Below are 17,770 nucleotides of genomic sequence, written 5' to 3' on the forward strand. Positions count from 1 at the left end.
ATCAAAGGGGACTGGAGAGATGGCTCAGCAGTTAAGAGCACTGACTGCTCTTCCAAAAGTCCTGAGTTCAAATCCCAGCAACCACATGGTGGCCCACAACCATCCTTAATGAGATCTGATGCCCTCCTCTGGTGTGTCTGAAGACAGCTACAGTGTACTTACATATAATAAATAAATAAATCTTTAAAAAAATAGAAAAGGATCAAAGGAAGACAAATGAGGAAACTGAGGCATGGAACAGCATTTTGATGAAAGATGGGGGTTGAGGGGAGCAGGCCCTTTTCAGTCAGTAAAGCCATCGTGCTGGGACCGAGTACCTAAGTCTTGACTGGGCTGCCTACTTCTGGTCCTCCCACAGCCCGTCCCCAACCCTTCTCACCATGAGCATCTCGCTGGTGAGGGAGTTGACGAGGTCCGAGACAGAGGACCGGGGCTCCGTTCTGCGGTCAGACTCATCGTGTGGCGTCTGGCCGGGCACTGGGGCTGTATTCACAGCCTTCCCTCCGGCAGGCAACCTGGAGGTAGGGGGAGGGAGGGAGTTCCAGTGAACATGGGCTTCAGGGAGGGCTGGGCTGGACTCCATGGGCCTGGGTAGCCACAGGATCTTCTCTGAGAAGTCAGCCCTTTTCACTTCTGTGAGCCAGCAGGAGTCAAAGCCTTGTTCACAGAAACTCTGGTTTTCCCTGGAGACCCACACTCAGGGCTCATCCCTGAGCCTCTGCCTCAGGTGACTGGCTGAGCTGCCTTGTGGGGCTTGTTTGGAGGGAGCCTTCATGCTTCCTATTACTCCCCAGCCCCCCAGCTCTCTGGCTTACGTTGCTATTCTCTGAGCTCCCAGGCTCTGCAGAGACCTGTTCCATCCAGTCTGGAAAGGGGAGGAGCTAGATGGCCTGTCCAGGTGTCTTTCCACGTCATTACCCTCTACAAACACTCCACAGTCTCTCTCCCAGAGCCCCACCTGTGTTTGCTTGGCCTCAACAGAGCCAAGGTGTTCTTCACCCTATAGCCAAGGTGAGGCTGGGACCACTGTCCCCATGGCTCTGTCTGTCAGTGTCTCTCTGCTGTGATAAAGTGTTCTTGAGCTGTCTCACACAGTCCTAGCCGTGTGCTTGGAGTCTCTATATTACATTTGCATGTGGCCAGAGTGAAATACTGTGCACATGCTTGTATGCGTATATGCATGTGAAGGCCCTGATTACCATCCCTCAGGTGTTATCTGTATTGGTTTTGATACAGCTCCACTTGCAAAGTTTGGCTAGCTGGTGGGTCGCAAGAACCTGCCTGACTTCAGCTCCCCAGCATAGGGTTTACAAATCCGCCGTGCACAGCTTTTCCTTTTACATGGGCTCTAGAAGTTCAGGTCCTTGTGCCTGTGTGGCAAGTCTTTTACTGACTGAGCCATCCCCCCTCCCCAGCCCTGAGCATTAACGTTTTAATCTGATTTAATATAAGCTCTCTTACCAGCTGAAGATGTAGCTCTGTGATAAAGTGCTTGCTTATCCAACATTAATCAAGACCCTATGTTCTACTTCTAACACAGCACAAAAAGTGCCCACTCAGCTTTAATAGCTGTTTAGGGCAAGCGATAACCCCACGCGTCCTACCCATGTGCCCTTGTCCCCGCCCCATTCCCCACTCAGATGACACATTTGATAAGACTCTCACCCAGAGTTAGAGAAAGGCAGGCTGCCACCTAGCAGGCAACCGTGTCCATACCCGATGCCATGCCGGTCCGGGGGGTGGGGGTGGGGCTGGGATCTCTGGTTTAACAGCCAGGTGTTTAGCCCGGGCCCTATTCCGCTGGGACTTAGGAAGGGGCAACTAAGACCCTGCCCAGGGACCAGGCTGGAATGTCTCATGAGGAGGAAAAGGTGGGGTCAGGCAGTGAGGAAGAGATGGTGGAGGGCTTGGGGCAGGCTAAAATTAAACAGCGTTGAGAGCACAGAGCGACGCAGGCTGGATACAAGCCACATCCCCTGGCACAGACCAGCTTGAAGTACACGGGCGGCCACAGCAGGCAGATACAGACATGCTCAGAATATGCCAGGCCCTGGGGGAAGACACCAGGATCCGACAGCAGGGCATGCACACACAGACACACAGACATACACATAAAAATTCACACAAGCCCAACAGATATCTAGAGCGACAGGGAGAAGACAGCACAGGCAATGGGCAGGGCAGCCAGCACCTCTGTGGTAACACACACAGCTGAGGGCATACTTAGATCCCCAAAGGGGGAGACCCAGCCATGCGAAAGTGTGCGTGTGAATTGGAACAAAACAAAAGCAGGAAAGGCAGGGACAGCAGGCCATCAGGTGCACCATACACCTGCCGTGGGACCCTGGCCTTAGTCTGTAACACAGCACAACACGTCCAGCCACCTGCCTGCCCTCTCCCTGAGCACCCTAGAGGTGCAGACACACCAGTGCACAGAGTAGCAGGTACACACAAGCTCCCCCCACTCTACAACCACACACACACACACACACACACACACACACACACAGAGAGAGACACGTGCTCACACAGACAGGAACAGGGAGGAAGAGGAGACTGAAAATAGCTGGAGAGGTAAAGTCAGGTTAAAAATAGAGCAGGAGAGGAGAGAGCGTGAGATTGACTACTGAAGGTATGAGAAAGTCGGAGTTATTTTGGCCACACCACAGCATCAGCATAGCTGCAAAGCAGCCTGGGAAAAGATGGTCAGCACCCCTGAAGCTGTCGGAGGTCACAGGACAGAGAGATAGGCATGGGGATCAGCAGAGGGAGAGCCGAGGGGCTGGTCACTGGCCCAGGGACACCCCTGTGAGGAGCAGATGAAGGAAGGAGATAGAGAGAAGAGAGACAGAGAGAGGGGAGAGGCTAAGAAAGGTTAGTCAGACGTGTGGAGAAGGCTGCTGGGTGGACAAGGGGACAAGGAGGAGCGGAGGCGGCCGACAGGAGAGGCAGAGAGGAGGCGGGGGACACACAGAGGCAGAAGAAACATGGTGGCTTCAGAGGAGAGCAATGGGGGTGGCCTGGTCCGCTCTGCCTCCCACTCGGGGTGGGGGTAGGGCCACGGTGGAAACCATTTGGATCCCAAGGAGCAAAGGTGAAATGCTGGAAGGATGACGCAGTGGGTGGTGTGGAGATGAGTGGGACAGACAGCAAGGGTGGAGGCTCCGTCCCCCAGCCCCCATCTACACCTAAGAGCACCTTGAGGTAGATGTTGAGGCCCAGGGCTTGGGGGATTCTAGAAGGGAGCCCTCAGGGCACCAAGAAATGTTGGGTGGGTTGGAGGCAGACTGTCCCTCACATCCCCTGGAGCTTGTTAGAGACCCATCCTTTCTGTCTGGACCCTGAAGTGGCTTCTCCCCACAGAGCTCTCTCACACGAGCCTGTCACTTAACAGACCAAGGGGGCTGAGTGTTTCCCCCAACAGCAGCCAAGACACCTACCTGGTCGAGGGGTCAGCAGGGTGGAGAGGGCATGCTTTAGAGGACGGGACAGAGGAGCTAGTGTGTGGCTATGCCCGAAAGTCAAAGGGTGGACCCCAAAGCTATGACAGCTGGGTGGGGGCGCCTATGCTAAGCTATGGGATAGGAACTTACTAGGGAAGGATCAGTTGAGTGTAACCCTTGAAGCTACCCACTCGGAGACACCCCGAGAGCTATGAAAAATGAGTTTCAAATATGGAAGGGAATGAGCGGGTGGGAATGGCGTGTGTCCACTCGGAAAGTGGGGCCAGGTGGTGGTGAGGGCCCAAAGCCTCCACCTCCATACCCACCTTTCCCAGGCAGGCAGAGGACAAGCTGATGTCATGATCAGAAGGGATGAGTGTACTAAAATATGGAGACCTGAGTGGCAAGGAAGTATAAATAGGCTGTTGGGTGAGAATGGAGTCGGTTAATTAACACATGGGTGATGTGAAATCTCGTTTCCAGCCTGCATCTGCTCCCTCACGCTTCACACCTTCCCCCCAACCCTCCCTGGCAAAGGGCTTGGGTTCTTCGCAACCTTTCAGAGGGCTCCAGGCCCCCTGCATCCTCTTGTCTCTGGTCCCAACCCCCTTTCCTTGTGGCCCTCTGGCCTGCTTGGAGTCCATCTTTGAGACCCTGTGGCTTCTCTCAGACCCAGCTGGGTTGGGGGTGGCAGTCTCTGCTCCTCCCCCAACCCCTTCTTCATGTACATGGGCTCGAGGCTGATACCAGCCATGGCACCAAGTGAAGAAATGGGTTCTCCCCTCCTCCTCTGTAGGGGCTTCTGACCCACTAGACATGCAATGTGGATTCAGGGTTGGAAGGAAAGAGAGGGCTGGTTTCCAGAAGCCACTGTGAGATAGCCAGACAGCTGTCAAATACAGCATATCTCTCCTAAGATACAGGCCCCTAGCAGCAGCCTGGGGCAGTCTCTTCCTGTCCCTAAAGGCCTTTAATGAGCACCAGGGTTACCAGTCTAGACCTGATCTCTGCCCAGCTCACAGGATCTGACAACTGTCCCAGCCCTAGGGCCCATTTCCTCATTAGAGGCAGTGTGTGTTCCTCAGAGGTCACCCTGCTCAATGCTTCATTTGACAGAGGCAGATGCAGAGGCCTAGACAGGGTCTCTCACTTGTCTGAGGTCATGGAGTGAGGCTCTGGCTAAACCAATGCTGGCCCACATGCCCTGTCTTTGATCTCATGGAAAGCAGAATGGAGCACAAGTAGATGTGAACCCAGCCTAAGGCCAAGTCAAGGGAACAAACAGGCAAGGACCTTTGGGAGTGCTAATAAACCCTGCAACCTTCAACCCTCCCTTTACCTATGAGCACTGCTCACCCACTCCTCAAACACAGGGAACAGCAGGAGCTGCTTCCCAGAATTCTGGGTGGAGAAGGCTAGGAGGTCCAACCTGTGCTGTAGCCACCTGGCTACTGTTGGTCTTCGCTAGGCCCTGAGGAAGGCAATGGGGCCAAGGAGGCTGGCAGAGCCAGACCTTGACCTTGCTGGGAACAGTTGGCCCCCCCATCCCCTTTCTGGAGGCTATGCTTAGGGGCCACCTTCTGGTTCCTTCTGGTCACCAGGCCTCTCCCATGGCTCCTCACCCCAGACCCTCCCCGTCGTCAAGGGCTCTTCTTCCATGGCTGAGTGGCACAACAGGCCCTGCAGGCCAGGGGAGGTTGAGATGGTGGGGATGAGGCAGAACAGGCTTAGCCATTCCCCAACATCCACCCCACTCACCAACCACCAGAGAAACGGGGATTTCTGGGTTGGGAACGGGGGCAGAGATGAAAGATGGAGAGGCAGCCGAGGGAGGCAAGCAGGGGGATGAGCCCAGGAGGCTGGGCTTGCTCCAGGCCAGGACAAGCATGCTGGGGAGCAGGCTTGATCCAGAATGGTCCCAGGATGGTCCCTTCACAGACCCACGGGACACCACTGAAGTGGTCAGGGGACAGAACACCAACTGGAGGACTTCTCCTACTCCAGCATCTGCTGAAGACACCACCACCTCGTCCAGCAGTCGGGGCCGGCTGAGGCGGGTGGCCTCTCCGTGCCTCCTTCTCTGCCGCTGCCGCCGCTGCCGCAGGCCTCGCCCGTGCTCGTACCTCTTGTCCCCCTGAGCGTTCTGGTTCTGCTGGGTTCCTGGGTTTTGCAGGTCAGGGATATTGGCAAAGTCATCCTGTTCCGAAAGCCCTAATACCAGGGATAGCACCACCATCCGGCCTTCCCTGCCCAGGATGGGCAGCCCACCAGCCGGGGTGAAAGGAGGCGGCCCCATGGACAGGAACAGGGGTGAGGGGAGGAGGGAGACAGAAACAAAGAGAGAGAAGAGAAAAAGCGTAAGAAACTGGCCCTGGAGAAAAGAAACCACTCTTCAGAACTGTAAATAGGTGGAGAACCGAGGGGGGAGGAGGGAGAGGGTCCAGCTGGCCTTGGGCCAAGGGCTGGAGTCTTTGGGGTAACATGGGACAGGGGCTAGGCACAGGCTTGAGGAGAGGACTTAGGTATCTGGGATAGTCCCCAGGGAACACACAGGCTGGAGATTGGAGCAGAGGTCCTAGGACATGACATCTCCAGCTAAAGTCATGATTATCTCTTCCCTGGGAGGAGGCACTTTTAAATATCTTGTACAGGGCTTCTGAAGGGAGGCTGGGGACACAGGGGAAGCACTATAGAAAAACCTGGCATTCAATGGGCATTATACACTGTGCTCGGGGATGCCCTTCACATATCTCTGGGTCATGCTCAACCAGATGTCCTTGAAGCCAGCTATGCGGCTTCTTCTAGATATACAACCCATCATAGGAGAATCCCAAATCTGTCCGAGATCACAGGCATAGTGAGACCTCTCTCTTGTCCACCTTCCCAGAGATTCAGAGAATAAGAGGCCTCTAGGACCTGTTCGGTGGAGGTCTTTCTTTGCAGAAGCAGTTCAGAAGGCATCAGGAAACAAACGTGGAGAGAACGTACAGGAACTTGGCAAGGTCTGGAGAAGCTTTGGCAGGGCTGCAGGGAGCCTGTGCCTGCAGTGAGACACTCTTCTGAGGGAGGTTGGCCAAAACAGCATGGCGGGCAGGTACCAACAGGATGAGTCTGATTGGAGAGGATGTGTGTACAGCATCCACATGTGTGGAGCCCTCCTTAGAAAACCATGGGACAACTGTGTGGGGCTTTGCTAGTGTCATGGGCACTTCCTGGAAGGAAAGACAAATTCTGATGGCTGCTCTACATCAAAGCCATCAGAGGTTTTGAGTTTGCTTTGTAGAGCTCACGAGAACCTCTGTGGAGCCCGTCAGAACAAAGAGTTGAAGGATTCTCAGACAGAGCATGCATGAAAACATGCCTCAAGAAGGGCCAAGGATAAGACAGGGAGACTGACAGAATGTTCCAGAAGGGGGTGGATCCTGGGGCAGGAATCTATCACATCAGCCACTGATGGAAAGTAAGGGCTTCTGTGATTAGTCCCCAGAGAGACTGTCAAAATGGGAACTCAGGCCAGACATAGCATCTGGGCTGAGGGACAATGAGAGTTGTGAAGAATGGGAGACATTTGCTACTGGGGTCTGAGGGAGAGTGAAACGTAAGTGCAGAGTGTCCTTCTTCTTCTTAGTCTTTGTCTTGGGCACAGCCACAGCAAGCTGACATGTTCTGGCATTGGACTTTTGGGGCTCGACACTCCCGTTCCCTTAGGCCGGAACCTGGCTTCTTTTGCTCTGGCCTATTGCTAATGTCTAAGTTGGTAAAATTCCATTTGGCTGTCCAGGAGCTAGTTGAGCTGGGGGAAGGTGAACTCACTGAAAACATGTGTTTTTTTTCCCCCCCAAGTTAATGCATTTTTCAGATACTGCTTTTGGTCTTCTTTAAAAACTGAGCTGCTCCTCTGCATAAATACCCAGATGGTCATTCTCTGCAGCTGAACAGGCTACGAGGAAAGGATGGGGGCAGAGCTGGACTTGGGGGAGACACACTGGTCTGCTTGGATGGGGTTATAACTATCAAATAGGAAAGATGCACCCTCTACGCGAAGGGAAAGCAAGTTCCTGACGGGCCTGGGTGAGGCCCTGGGTGCAGAGAGGATGGCCCTCTCAAGTAGATTCTGGGACCTCAGCAGCTGAACTGCAGGGCAGGGGTTGGCACAACTCAGCCTGTTGATGGTTCTGTACAGTCCACAAGCTGATAATGGTTTCTATAATCTAATAATATTAAGGGGCGGGGGGAAGAAACCTTGTGTGGTAGAGACTGAGTGCGTCTTGCAAAGCCTAGAGTATCTGGCCTTCACAGGCAGAGCATGCGATCGCTTTCTGGGAGGGAAAGTAGATGATACACTGAGCTTGAAGGTGGCCAGCAGGTAAGGGGTAGGAGAGCTGCTGTGGGTGCTGGAACATGGGCATGTGACGCTGGCATCTGTCACGGGAGGAGCTTAGGCACAGGCCCTGGCCTAAGCAACTACAGGAAGAAAAGGAAGACGTGGGCATATTCCAGCCTAGGGTCAGGTAGGGCCCAGCCGACCGTTCATTCTGTTCCCGCCATAGTGGAAGCAGATCCCTGGACCTCCTACTCCGTGGCCAAAGCACTCATTTCAGAACAATCCACTGCCAAGACAGGAGGCCTTGCTGGATGTCTTCTCTGGTATAGCAGCACTTGACTGCCTTCCCTGAAGGCAGTTGGACAGGCTTCCCCGATTTCCCAGGGGCAGCCGTGGCTAGAATGGCTGACGGGCCATAGCAGAGGCGTCTTGCAGCCAGTTGTGTGCAGCTGCTTCTGTTGGAGGGCCTTTCTGAGTTATGGCTTGTCTGAGCAGGAAGCTCTGTCTGCACTTTCAGATGGCAATCAAACACGCTTTGAGAAACTTGCTGGCCTTCTGGATGCCTTATGTCATCCCAGTGAGCTCCGCCCCAGCCCTGGACTTCTCTTCCTCCCAGACTTATGGTGCTGCCCCCACACCTGAGAAATACGCGTCTCAGGGAAGACCTGGGTGACAATTCTGATCTCAAAGCCGGAGCAAGGCTCACAGGCCCGCACCTCTCAGCCCCTAGAATGACTGTCCCTGTGAGGGTTGGCGTGGTGGGGCAAGGGCCAGGGAAGCAGCTAAGGTCAGTGTCTGGCTAGCATAGCGCTGCTTCACCAAGCTGGGTCCTTGGGAAAAATACCATCCTCCGCAGCTTTGGGGGCGTGGCTCGAGTTTGTCCTGGCGGGGCGGGGAGAAGGGTCACTATGATAGGGTTGAGGTCAGGGATGGATGGACAGGGAGGATACATGGGGAAGAAAGGGCAGCAGGGTCTGGTTACAGAGAGGAGGGGAACTGGAGGGAGGACTGCAGGGCTCTGGAGATTCAGTGACAGGGATGGGTTAGGGAGAGGAGGAGGGAAGGGCAGAGTGAGGCAAGGCTGGCACAGTGACAAGAGCAGCTGGGGACTAATGGGGGGATAGGGGTGGGGGTGGGGAGGATCTCAGGGACCTCCAGAACATCTAACTTAGTGTTCTCACTCAACTTTGTGTGTGTGTGTGTGTGTGTGTGTGTGAGAGAGAGAGAGAGAGAGAGAGAGAGAGAGAGAGAGAGAGATTCAATTCTCTTCTCAAGTCTCAGAGGCAATGAGGGAGTTTTAGGGTCCTCAGAGTTCTAGGGACTCTGATACAAATCCTTTCACTGTGGGGCTCCAGATATAAGACACAAAAGGCTGAGGAGGGGGACCCTTAAACTTGACAGACACACTGTCAAGGACACAGAGGAACAAGAGTATCCTGCTCCAACTGCTCCCAAGAGACTTGGGGGATCGGGGGTAAGAGGCTGGGTAGGGGAGGTGGGGAGCTGGCCCACTCAAGGGGAGGACTTACAGGAAGGATTTCATGTCCAAGCCTCGGTTTCGAATCTGCCCCACCACGTGGTCCCAGCTGCCTGGGTTGGAGCGGCTGCGGCCCCCAGCTGCCCGGTACTTGGAGCCGGCCGAGGTGCCCTGCCGAGCCTGACCCCGACCATAGGCCCGGGGGTTGGAGCCCGGTGCTGAGGCCGCGTGGGCCTGCAGCTGGCCCAGACTCTGGCTGGTGGTGGGCTGACTGGGCTGCCGGCCCCGCTGGTTCTGGCTCAGCGGCTGCTGCAGGCTCTGCTGCCGCATCAGTGTGCGGGGTCGCTGGCATTTCGGCTCTCCCGCGGAGCTGGGGATAGACTCAAGGGTAGTGGCCGTGGACAGGGTGGAGTCCTCGAAACTTGGGGCAGGTGGAGGAGAGGAGAGAAAGGAGAAGCAGGTGAAGGGATCACAGTGGAAGAGAAAGAAGCCGAGGGCCAGAGCTGGGAGGCCCCAGTGCAGGGCACGCTCGGCTGGACCTCGCCAGGCCTCCATCGGAGTTGTCACTGCTGCGGTCGCTGCCACACCTCACCCACCCTGAGGTTCCCAGGCTGGCTCCGCCCACCCACCTCTGGACCTAGCTTGCTGGTTCCCCAGTACCTCTGTCTGGGCCGACCTCTCTGCCGGTCTGAGTGGGCTGCAGAAGCTGTGGCAACTGCGGCGAAGGCAGGCCCCCAGGGCCCTATAACTGCCTGTCATCTTGGAATGGGAGGGACAAGGAGCTGCTGCCACACCTCTGCCATCTCACTAGGGGGACACTAGGAACATCTGCCTCTGTGTTCTAGGTACTACTGCCTTTTGGAGACAGAAATCCAGGCCAGCACAGAGTTGGCCTAATAATGGCTAGGGAGGCAGGGCAGCCATTTCTCACACTTTGTAGGAAGAAAAGAAAAGGCAGACTCATATACAGACGCCTACCCTGTGGCCAGAGCAGCCTTGGAGTTCAGTTCTGGGGCAGATCTCTGACTTCCTCCTAGGAATTCCTGCCCTGGTACCTAGGGAATGATTGTCACTTAGAAGTGAGGACTAAAGAAAGAGCAGACAGGAGTGGGGGAGTCCCAGGAGTCACTGGCCTGGCTTTAATTCTGACAGTAGCTCCCCTGCCTTTTACATAAAAGAGAATGTCTGAGCACTGGCCCAGCAGCATCTCTAAACATGTTGGGCGAAGCAGGGCAACAACAGGAGAACAGGTCCCGGCTGGTGATAGGCAATATAGAGCCAGAGAGACCTAGGTTCAAGGCTCACCTCTGTCATTGCTAACAGGACAACTTTAGATAAGGTTTTACACTTCTTCAGGCCTTAGTTTCTCTGAGCATCAAACAGCCCCTTAGTGCCCTTGTTCAGAGTTGAGATCAGGGTTATACCACTAACTGCTCCCATGCCAGGGCTTGGGGACAGGAGTTTGTGTTTCTCTCTAAGCTTTTGTGCTTCTGCCTGTTCTGTGCTCTGACCAGAAATTAACTCTGGTTGGCAACAATCAAGACAGGACTAGAGCAAGCTGTCAAGTACCAGGGAATCAAAGTAGACACTGTGTCGAACAACTTTGAGTAAGTCTCTTCTCCCTAGGTCTGAAGTTCCAATCTCCTTATCCTTTCCAGTCTAGCTGTCTGGAGCAGGATATAGTGAACTATGACCTATAAGCTAAATTTGGCCCACTGCCTGCTTTTATAAATAAAGCTTTATTGGAACCCTGCCACTAGCATTTGTTTAAATTCCATCTGAGGCTGCTTTTCTGCTATAATGGCAAGGCTGAGAAATGTGAAAGATATGGCTAGGCTTACAAAGCCTAAATATTTCCTAGATGTCACTTGGCCCTTTGCTGAGTGAGTTGCTTCACCCCTGCTGTAGGGCCATGGGATGGCCAAGTATATCCTGGGAGTAGTAGGAGGCCCCAGGGCCCTGGAAGCCACGTTCACCACAGCAGCCAGACCTCAGCCATGCTCGCCCTCTAAATCTATTCTGGGAACCAAAAGACAACAGTTAGGTGGCCCCTGTGGGATGGGCAGAGAAAGAGAGAGAGAGATAGATAGATAGATAGATAGATAGATAGATAGATAGATAGATAGATAGATAGGACAGAATGAAAGAAGAAAGCAAAACGTGGCTGTAGCTGGGGAGTTCTAGGCAGGCGGCAGCCTGGCCTGACTTGGGCTGGGAATCAGGGCTCTCCCCAGGGCAGGCCTAGGTCTGGCCAGCCTTGGTAGGCCCACAGCTCAATGGGAGGCAGGCCAGCTGGGGGAGGGGTGCACACCGTCTTCTCTGCCTCCTTGCCGACCTCATTTCAGTTTCCTATCACATCCAAAATTAGTCCAATTTACAGTCTTTCAGTCACAGGAAACTAAAACTGGATTCTCCAGGCCTGAAGCCAGTGAGCAAATGCCACAGAAGCCCAGTCAACCTAGAGACTGGCTGGGGCAGCCTGGGGTCTAGCTGGGGCAGCCTGGGGAGGGGGCCTTGGATCTTTGATGGGACGCGAGGCATCCATTTTTAGGGACGTTCCTGAGACCACGTATCAGGAAGAAGTGGACTTGTGTCCACTTGAGTCAATGAGCAAATGAGACCTCAGCCTGGTAGCCCTCTGTGGTCTCCATTGGGGAGGGGGTATCTTCTGAAGAGAACCAGGAGGGTCTTAAATTGAGCTAGGTAGCCCAACACTAAGAAGGTGTCAAGGCTGTTGGCCATCTAAGGGGGAGGCTATTTCACTGCCCAAGAATGAAAGTATCAACAGTTCAAAGTAGAACCCACGTTCAAATTTGTGGGGTGCTCATGGTTCAGAGAATCTGGGCCTTATAAGGACTTTACTGTGGGAGACCAGAAGTTCTGGAAAGTCAAGAGGAGAATAAGATATCCTTAGTGGGATGACAGATCATGCTTGTGTTAACAGTCCATTGTCCAAGAATGACAGCTTGGTAAGCTTACTAGCCCTTAAAAAGAACCAGCTCTCTGACCACCCTCTGACATTTGAAAGGAGTTGCTTGCTGGGGCTCAATAACCTCAACCCTCAGGAACTCCCAACAGTGGGACAGCTCACTGACCAAGACAGGACCAGCCAGTGGGGATGGCTGCGATGAGATGAACATTTGTGGCAGTGTGTTGGCTGCTCGTAGATGCAACCCTATGGTAGATGGTGTCATGGAACAAGCAAGGCTGGGACAAGCAGATGACGTCATTCAAAATGGACTGGCTCGAGGCTGGGTCTAGAGCCATCAGCTGCCCAGAAGAGGAAAGGCCCACTGGCTAATGAGTGTGTAAATATAGGGAGAGATGGGTAAATATAGGAATGGGATGGTCCCCTGGTGGGACAACCAAGGGCTGCCCAGAGGGATGACCTGATGGCTGAGATGGGGTGGCCAGTCAAAGAGGATGGGATGGCCCAAGGACCAGAGCGAAGCTGCTCTGGGGACAGAGAATGGAATGACCTGGTCACTGGCAAAGGAAGACATTAATGGGAAGCTGCCAGAGGCCTGAATGCGAGAGCATGTGGCTGGGTTGGTTGTGCCTGATGGCGAGGACAATGGAATGAACCAGGGGCCGAGGACGGCACCTCTGGGGGCAGCAGCGGGCATGCCAGGGGTCCCGCTGTCCACCCTGGTGGGGCAGGCCTGAGCTCACGGCTCTGGCAGCCATGGGGTGCCATCACTCACTTGGACAAGTTGAGCTTCCCTGCGGCCAGGTGGCTCTGCACCATCCGCCAGCGGCCTCTCCCCGCCTTGCCACTGCTGCCCGGCTCGCTGGGGGCAGCCCCGCCGCTTCTCAAGGCGTCCTCTCCGGGTGGTGGCACCGGCGCCGGCTTCTCCCCGAGCCGGCCTTCTCGCTCCACCGCCAGCCCCGCCGCCGCAGTGGCCACTTTGGCGCCTGACAGGAGTGTGCCACTGGAGGCCAGCAGGAGGCAGCCAGGCCAGAGGAGCACCGGGGGTGGCGGTGGGGGAGAGAGGGCAGGCCACACATGGGGGTGGGGTAGGGGAGAAGAGGAAAAACATCGACAGATAAAAGGAAGAAAGAGACAGTGAGAGAGGAGAGAAACAGACGGACAAGAGACAGACAGAGAGAAAGAGAGACATCAGCACTGCAAATGAGTTAACAGTGGAGCCTGTAGAGGAGAGAGGGGACCGGGCGGGCTGGGGTCAGAGAACAACGCACCACGACAATGGAGGGGGCCCCTCCCCACCGCCTAGGGCAGGAGCGGTGGGGGTTGGGGGAGGGCAGCCACCTCCAACTCTATCCCACAGGACAACGAAGGGTTAACGACGGAGGAAGAGCGGGCTGTCCAGGCCAGGAGGCCCCCAGGCAGGGAGAGAGAGAAAGCCGTGTTAGTCAGAGTTCATCACCACCACCACCACCATCACCGCCACCACCGCCACGAACCACCGACCACCGACCACCGACCACCAGCAGCCACGGCCGCAGCACACAGCGGGGGGGGGGGGGGGAGGAAAAAGCGAGCCACAACCGAGAGGGAGGGACCAAAACGGGCAACCCCATCCTGACTGCACGGGTGGGGAGCCAGGGGGCGTGGTTAGGGACCAGGTGTGGCTGCGGAGGGGGCTCTCCTGCATGGCTGGCCCTGGGAGAGGTGACAGGCGGCAAGGGACAGGAAGGCGAAGGGGCAGGAGGGGTTGCTCGTCTCCATGGCCAGCCTGCCCATGGGATGAATGGAGGGAGGGGAAAGTGGAAGGAGATGAGCAGGAGAGGAAGTGAGAGAGGGCGGGAGAAGGGAAGGGCGGGGCGTGCGCGGATACTCAGTACATATGATCAAACCAGGTAAAGTCACTCACTTGAGGGACAGTCGAGGGTCGCCATAAGGGGCGTAGGGTGAAATGTTTAGAATAAACTCCTTGGGAGGATAGGAACTCCATTTCTGCTGCACTGTGCTTTCATTGTTATTCCAAAAGTCTCTGTCTAGGTCGCTGGAGGGGCAGAGAGAGAGGGGAGAAAACAGGGAGATACAAGAAGAGACCAGAACTGCAAGTCCTGCGGGGGCAGAAGGGACGTGGGGCCCCTGGGGGCACACAGAGGGTGGGGCATCGAGGGTCTGCTCCTGCAGAGGAAGAAAGGCAGGAAGGCAGATGGGCATCGTAGCCTGGGCTGGGCATCCTTGCCACTCGCATATCTGGGTAGGCACACACACTCATACAAACACACATGCACTGGAAGGCTGGCCAGAGCGGCTGCACAGGAAGGAGACAAGCTGCGGGCGGGCAGGCGGGCGGACAGGAGAGTCTCGTGCCTAGGAAGCTGGTGGGAGAGAGAAAGACCATGAGAAAGGTCGGGGGTCAGGTTGGAGGTGCAGGTGGGAGACAAGGCCTGGATGGCAAAGGGAATGCTGGGAGACAGGGAAGGTGCTAATTAAACGTTAGAAGGTGCTGGAAACAAGGCAAGTCCTGCTGGTAGCTGCCCTGCCTCTCTCTGGCCTTAATTTCCCATCAAAGACAACTGGCTCTTCTCCCTCTTCCGTATTCTCTCCAGTGGCCTAACATGTCCATGGGCCTCCTTCTACTTCTGGCAAGGCTGGGATGCAGGGCTTCCATGAGACTGGCTGAGCAGAAGGCTCCACTTGAGACAAATAAGGTGACTGAAACAGTGAGTGAGACTTCCACATGAAGGAGGTAGCCTGGCCTCAGAGGGGGAGTCATCAAGGGTCATTAAGACCCTTTGTCCTGGGGCCCGGGTAAAAGGAACTGGCTCTTTTGTTAGTGAAGCCAATGGGACCTGCCCAGCCTTGGGTCCACAGTCTACACTTGGCCTGGCCTGCTGGGAAGTTTGTGCTCTGTCCCTTTCTAAAATGGAGCTGCTGGGTTTTAAGGGATCCTTACCCTAGTCCAGCACCCCTCCTCTGGGTGACTTGTCCTTCTCAGCTGACATGCTGAGAACATATAGGATGGAGGAATATCTGTGTAGGGATATAGGGTAGGTGGCAGAATCCTGGGCTTCTGCCGGACATGGCCTGGATGTCCAGAAACTGCAGACAGCTTGTTAATTTCCTGGGCTCCCAAAGTGACAGGGTTGGGCACTGAGGAAGAGTTGGGGAGATGGCTCAGCAGTTAAGAGCACTGACTGCTCACTGAGGGAGAAAGGTAGCTCCCAGGCCACCTTCTAGAAGGGAGCCATGCAAGGGGACAGGCACGCTGTTGGAACAGGAGCCTAGGGAAGAAGCCCCGCCTGTGCCCCTGCTCAGGCAAGGTGAAATTCTTCTGCTAGGGGCCTGGCAACATGGGGGCATTCTCCCCTAAGAATCAATTGTTCTCAGGGGAGCTGCTTCTCATGTTACATCTTGGCTTTGATGCTACATCTGAGGCACAGGAATGGGGAAGAAAATGAGCTACAAAGCTAGGTTACTACCACAGGCCCAGAGGAGATGGTGGCCTTGACTTGCCCAGGTGATTGTCACTGTCTAGATACACTTTGGAAATGTCTCACAGGGGAGTCTCAGCACAAAGTTCATGCCCAGGTCCTGAGCCAGCTCACAGAATCAGGGGGAGCAGTGGGAAGGGGCGGGGGGAAGGATAGTCTCCAGTGGAAAAATGCTCTCGCTACAAAAGACCTCATGCCCATCAGAGATACTCTTTTGACTCCACTCCCTAGCAAGACCTTGTTTGGATGGGGAGCCCCTGCACGAGGCATTAAAGGAAGGAAGCAGGCTGGCAATCTTCCCTTTCCTGCGCCCTCCAGGTCTCCATCCAATCTAGGCCCTAGAGGAGAAGATCCACTCAGCATCATCCCCGACTGTCCCCATCTGAGTTCTGAGGCCACTTGGATTTCTACTATGGTGTTGTAAAGAGAAGATCTCTCGTAAAAGGAAGTTGTGAAGGCTGGTTCCTTTGCTGAAGAACTATCAGAGTCTTAAATGTGTCAGTGGCCACTGGTACCACCCAAAGCGAGGTGGTGTGTGCAGTGTTTCCCCGACTGGGTTGGCTGGATGTGTTCATCATTTCAGAGGCACGAGTGCCCCAAGGAACACAGTCTGGGAGAGCACTGCTGAATAATGCAGTGTTCCAGAGCCCTTGACAACAGCTTCCTTTGGAGGAAGTCCTAAGCCAGTGGGGAGTTGTGCGGTATATAAGTTGCCCAGGATGGGGAATGCAAGAACACACGAGTAGTGGCTTCTATGCTCAGGGGCAGCCCGTCAGGTGGAAGCAGGCTCAGGCTGTGGACAATGGGCCTACAGGGTGTCAGAGGGGCACTGTGCCCTCACTGTGCCATAGAGAGAATCCTTTTGGGCCCTGGCTGTAGCCTGCTTCCTGCTTTGATGCCCTTCTTTCCCTTGCTGGCTAGAAAACCTTTTTTTTTTTTTTTTTTGGATTTGGTTTTTTTCAAGACAGAGTTTCTCTGTGTAGCCCTGGCTGTCCTGGAACTCACTCTGTAGACCAGGTTGGCCTCGAACTCAGATATCCGCCTGCCTCTGTCTCCCAGAGTGCTGGGATTACAGGCATGAGCCACCACCGTCCAGCTAGAAAACCTTTTCTAGAATGTCTGCCTTGTCCTGAGTGCCCTGTCTAGGAAGATTATGTTCATCCGTCCTCACCCGAGCTTCAAATAGCCCAGACTGAAGGTGGCCTCCTGCTCCCCCTCACGTGATCCCCCTCAACCCCCACCTTCAGAAAGCTCAGAGCTTTCTGAGTTTCTGGGTTCTGCAAACAGCCCCTGAGTCCCACCGGCTTCTGTCTTTGAAGAGTGTGCAACCAAACTCAGCTTCAAAGACTCCCTGTGGTCTCCTTCTGAGCCTTCCACCCACCCAAGTCCTCAGTTGGCTCACCCTGCTATTCACCCCCCCCCCACCTCAGACAACCACCCCACGAATCCTATGAAAGTTCCAAACAGGGTCAGAGTAAAAGATGAAAACAGAGGAGGGGCAGAGAGGGATCCCTCAGGGATGGATAGGGGGGCAAGGGGAAGAATGAGAGATGCGGGAGTGCAAGGGTGTGCAGGGGTGCAGGGGAAGGGGCAGTGAAAGTATGGGGTCTTGAGTTGACAGGGGTGAGGGATGGGTAGAGCTGGGGGCTCAGCTTCCAGGCAAAGCCCCTTGGCCAGCAGGCTTGATCCCATCCAGTTTAGAGTGGACGATGGGCAGGGCAGAACTCCCTGTGAAGACCTGGTCTCCATGGAGAGCAAGGGGAGAAAGCTCCATTCTCAGAGCCTGAGTCTAGGTAGGCAGGGACTCTATTGTCCCCTAGTGACTCTCAGCAGAGAGCTGGCCAAGGTGGTCTTGGTCTATGGACTAGGCTCTTAGGTCTCAGTAGAGAACCCTAGGCCAGGTACAATCCATAGGCCTTAAAGGGGACACCACGCAATAGGAAGGCAGAGCCCCTCCCTGTGGGTCAGATTCCCTGGACCTCAGCACTGAGGCTGGCTGGGGTCCTCACGGTTTGTCTCCCACCCTTCCCAAGTGGCCCTGGGAACATGAGTGAAGCGTGAGCAAAGGAACCCAGTCTATGAAGAGGGGGTTCCGACACCATAAGTAGCATCTTG

At 55.0% G+C, this 17,770-nt stretch overlaps 1 protein-coding gene across 4 annotated transcripts in view; it reads right to left on the bottom strand.

Annotated features, from left to right (window-relative positions):
* The window catches only part of Syt7 (synaptotagmin 7), a 63,001-nt gene that overhangs the window by 16,848 nt on the left and 28,383 nt on the right, over positions 1-17,770 (bottom strand). Inside the window, exons 4-8 of one of the 4 annotated variants that reach the window (XM_052190153.1) lie at positions 14,080-14,211; positions 12,949-13,176; positions 9,297-9,665; positions 5,567-5,689; positions 380-515 (exon numbers count right to left, since the gene is read on the bottom strand). In XM_052190153.1, coding sequence (XP_052046113.1) covers positions 380-515; positions 5,567-5,689; positions 9,297-9,665; positions 12,949-13,176; positions 14,080-14,211 — 988 coding nt within the window. The remainder of the gene's footprint in view (positions 1-379; positions 516-5,566; positions 5,690-9,296; positions 9,666-12,948; positions 13,177-14,079; positions 14,212-17,770) is intronic. The other 3 variants (XM_052190130.1, XM_052190138.1, XM_052190145.1) reach the window with 3 other exon arrangements.

This window comes from Apodemus sylvaticus, chromosome 1 (assembly GCF_947179515.1).
Source record: "Apodemus sylvaticus chromosome 1, mApoSyl1.1, whole genome shotgun sequence".
Lineage (NCBI taxonomy): Eukaryota > Metazoa > Chordata > Mammalia > Rodentia > Muridae > Apodemus > Apodemus sylvaticus.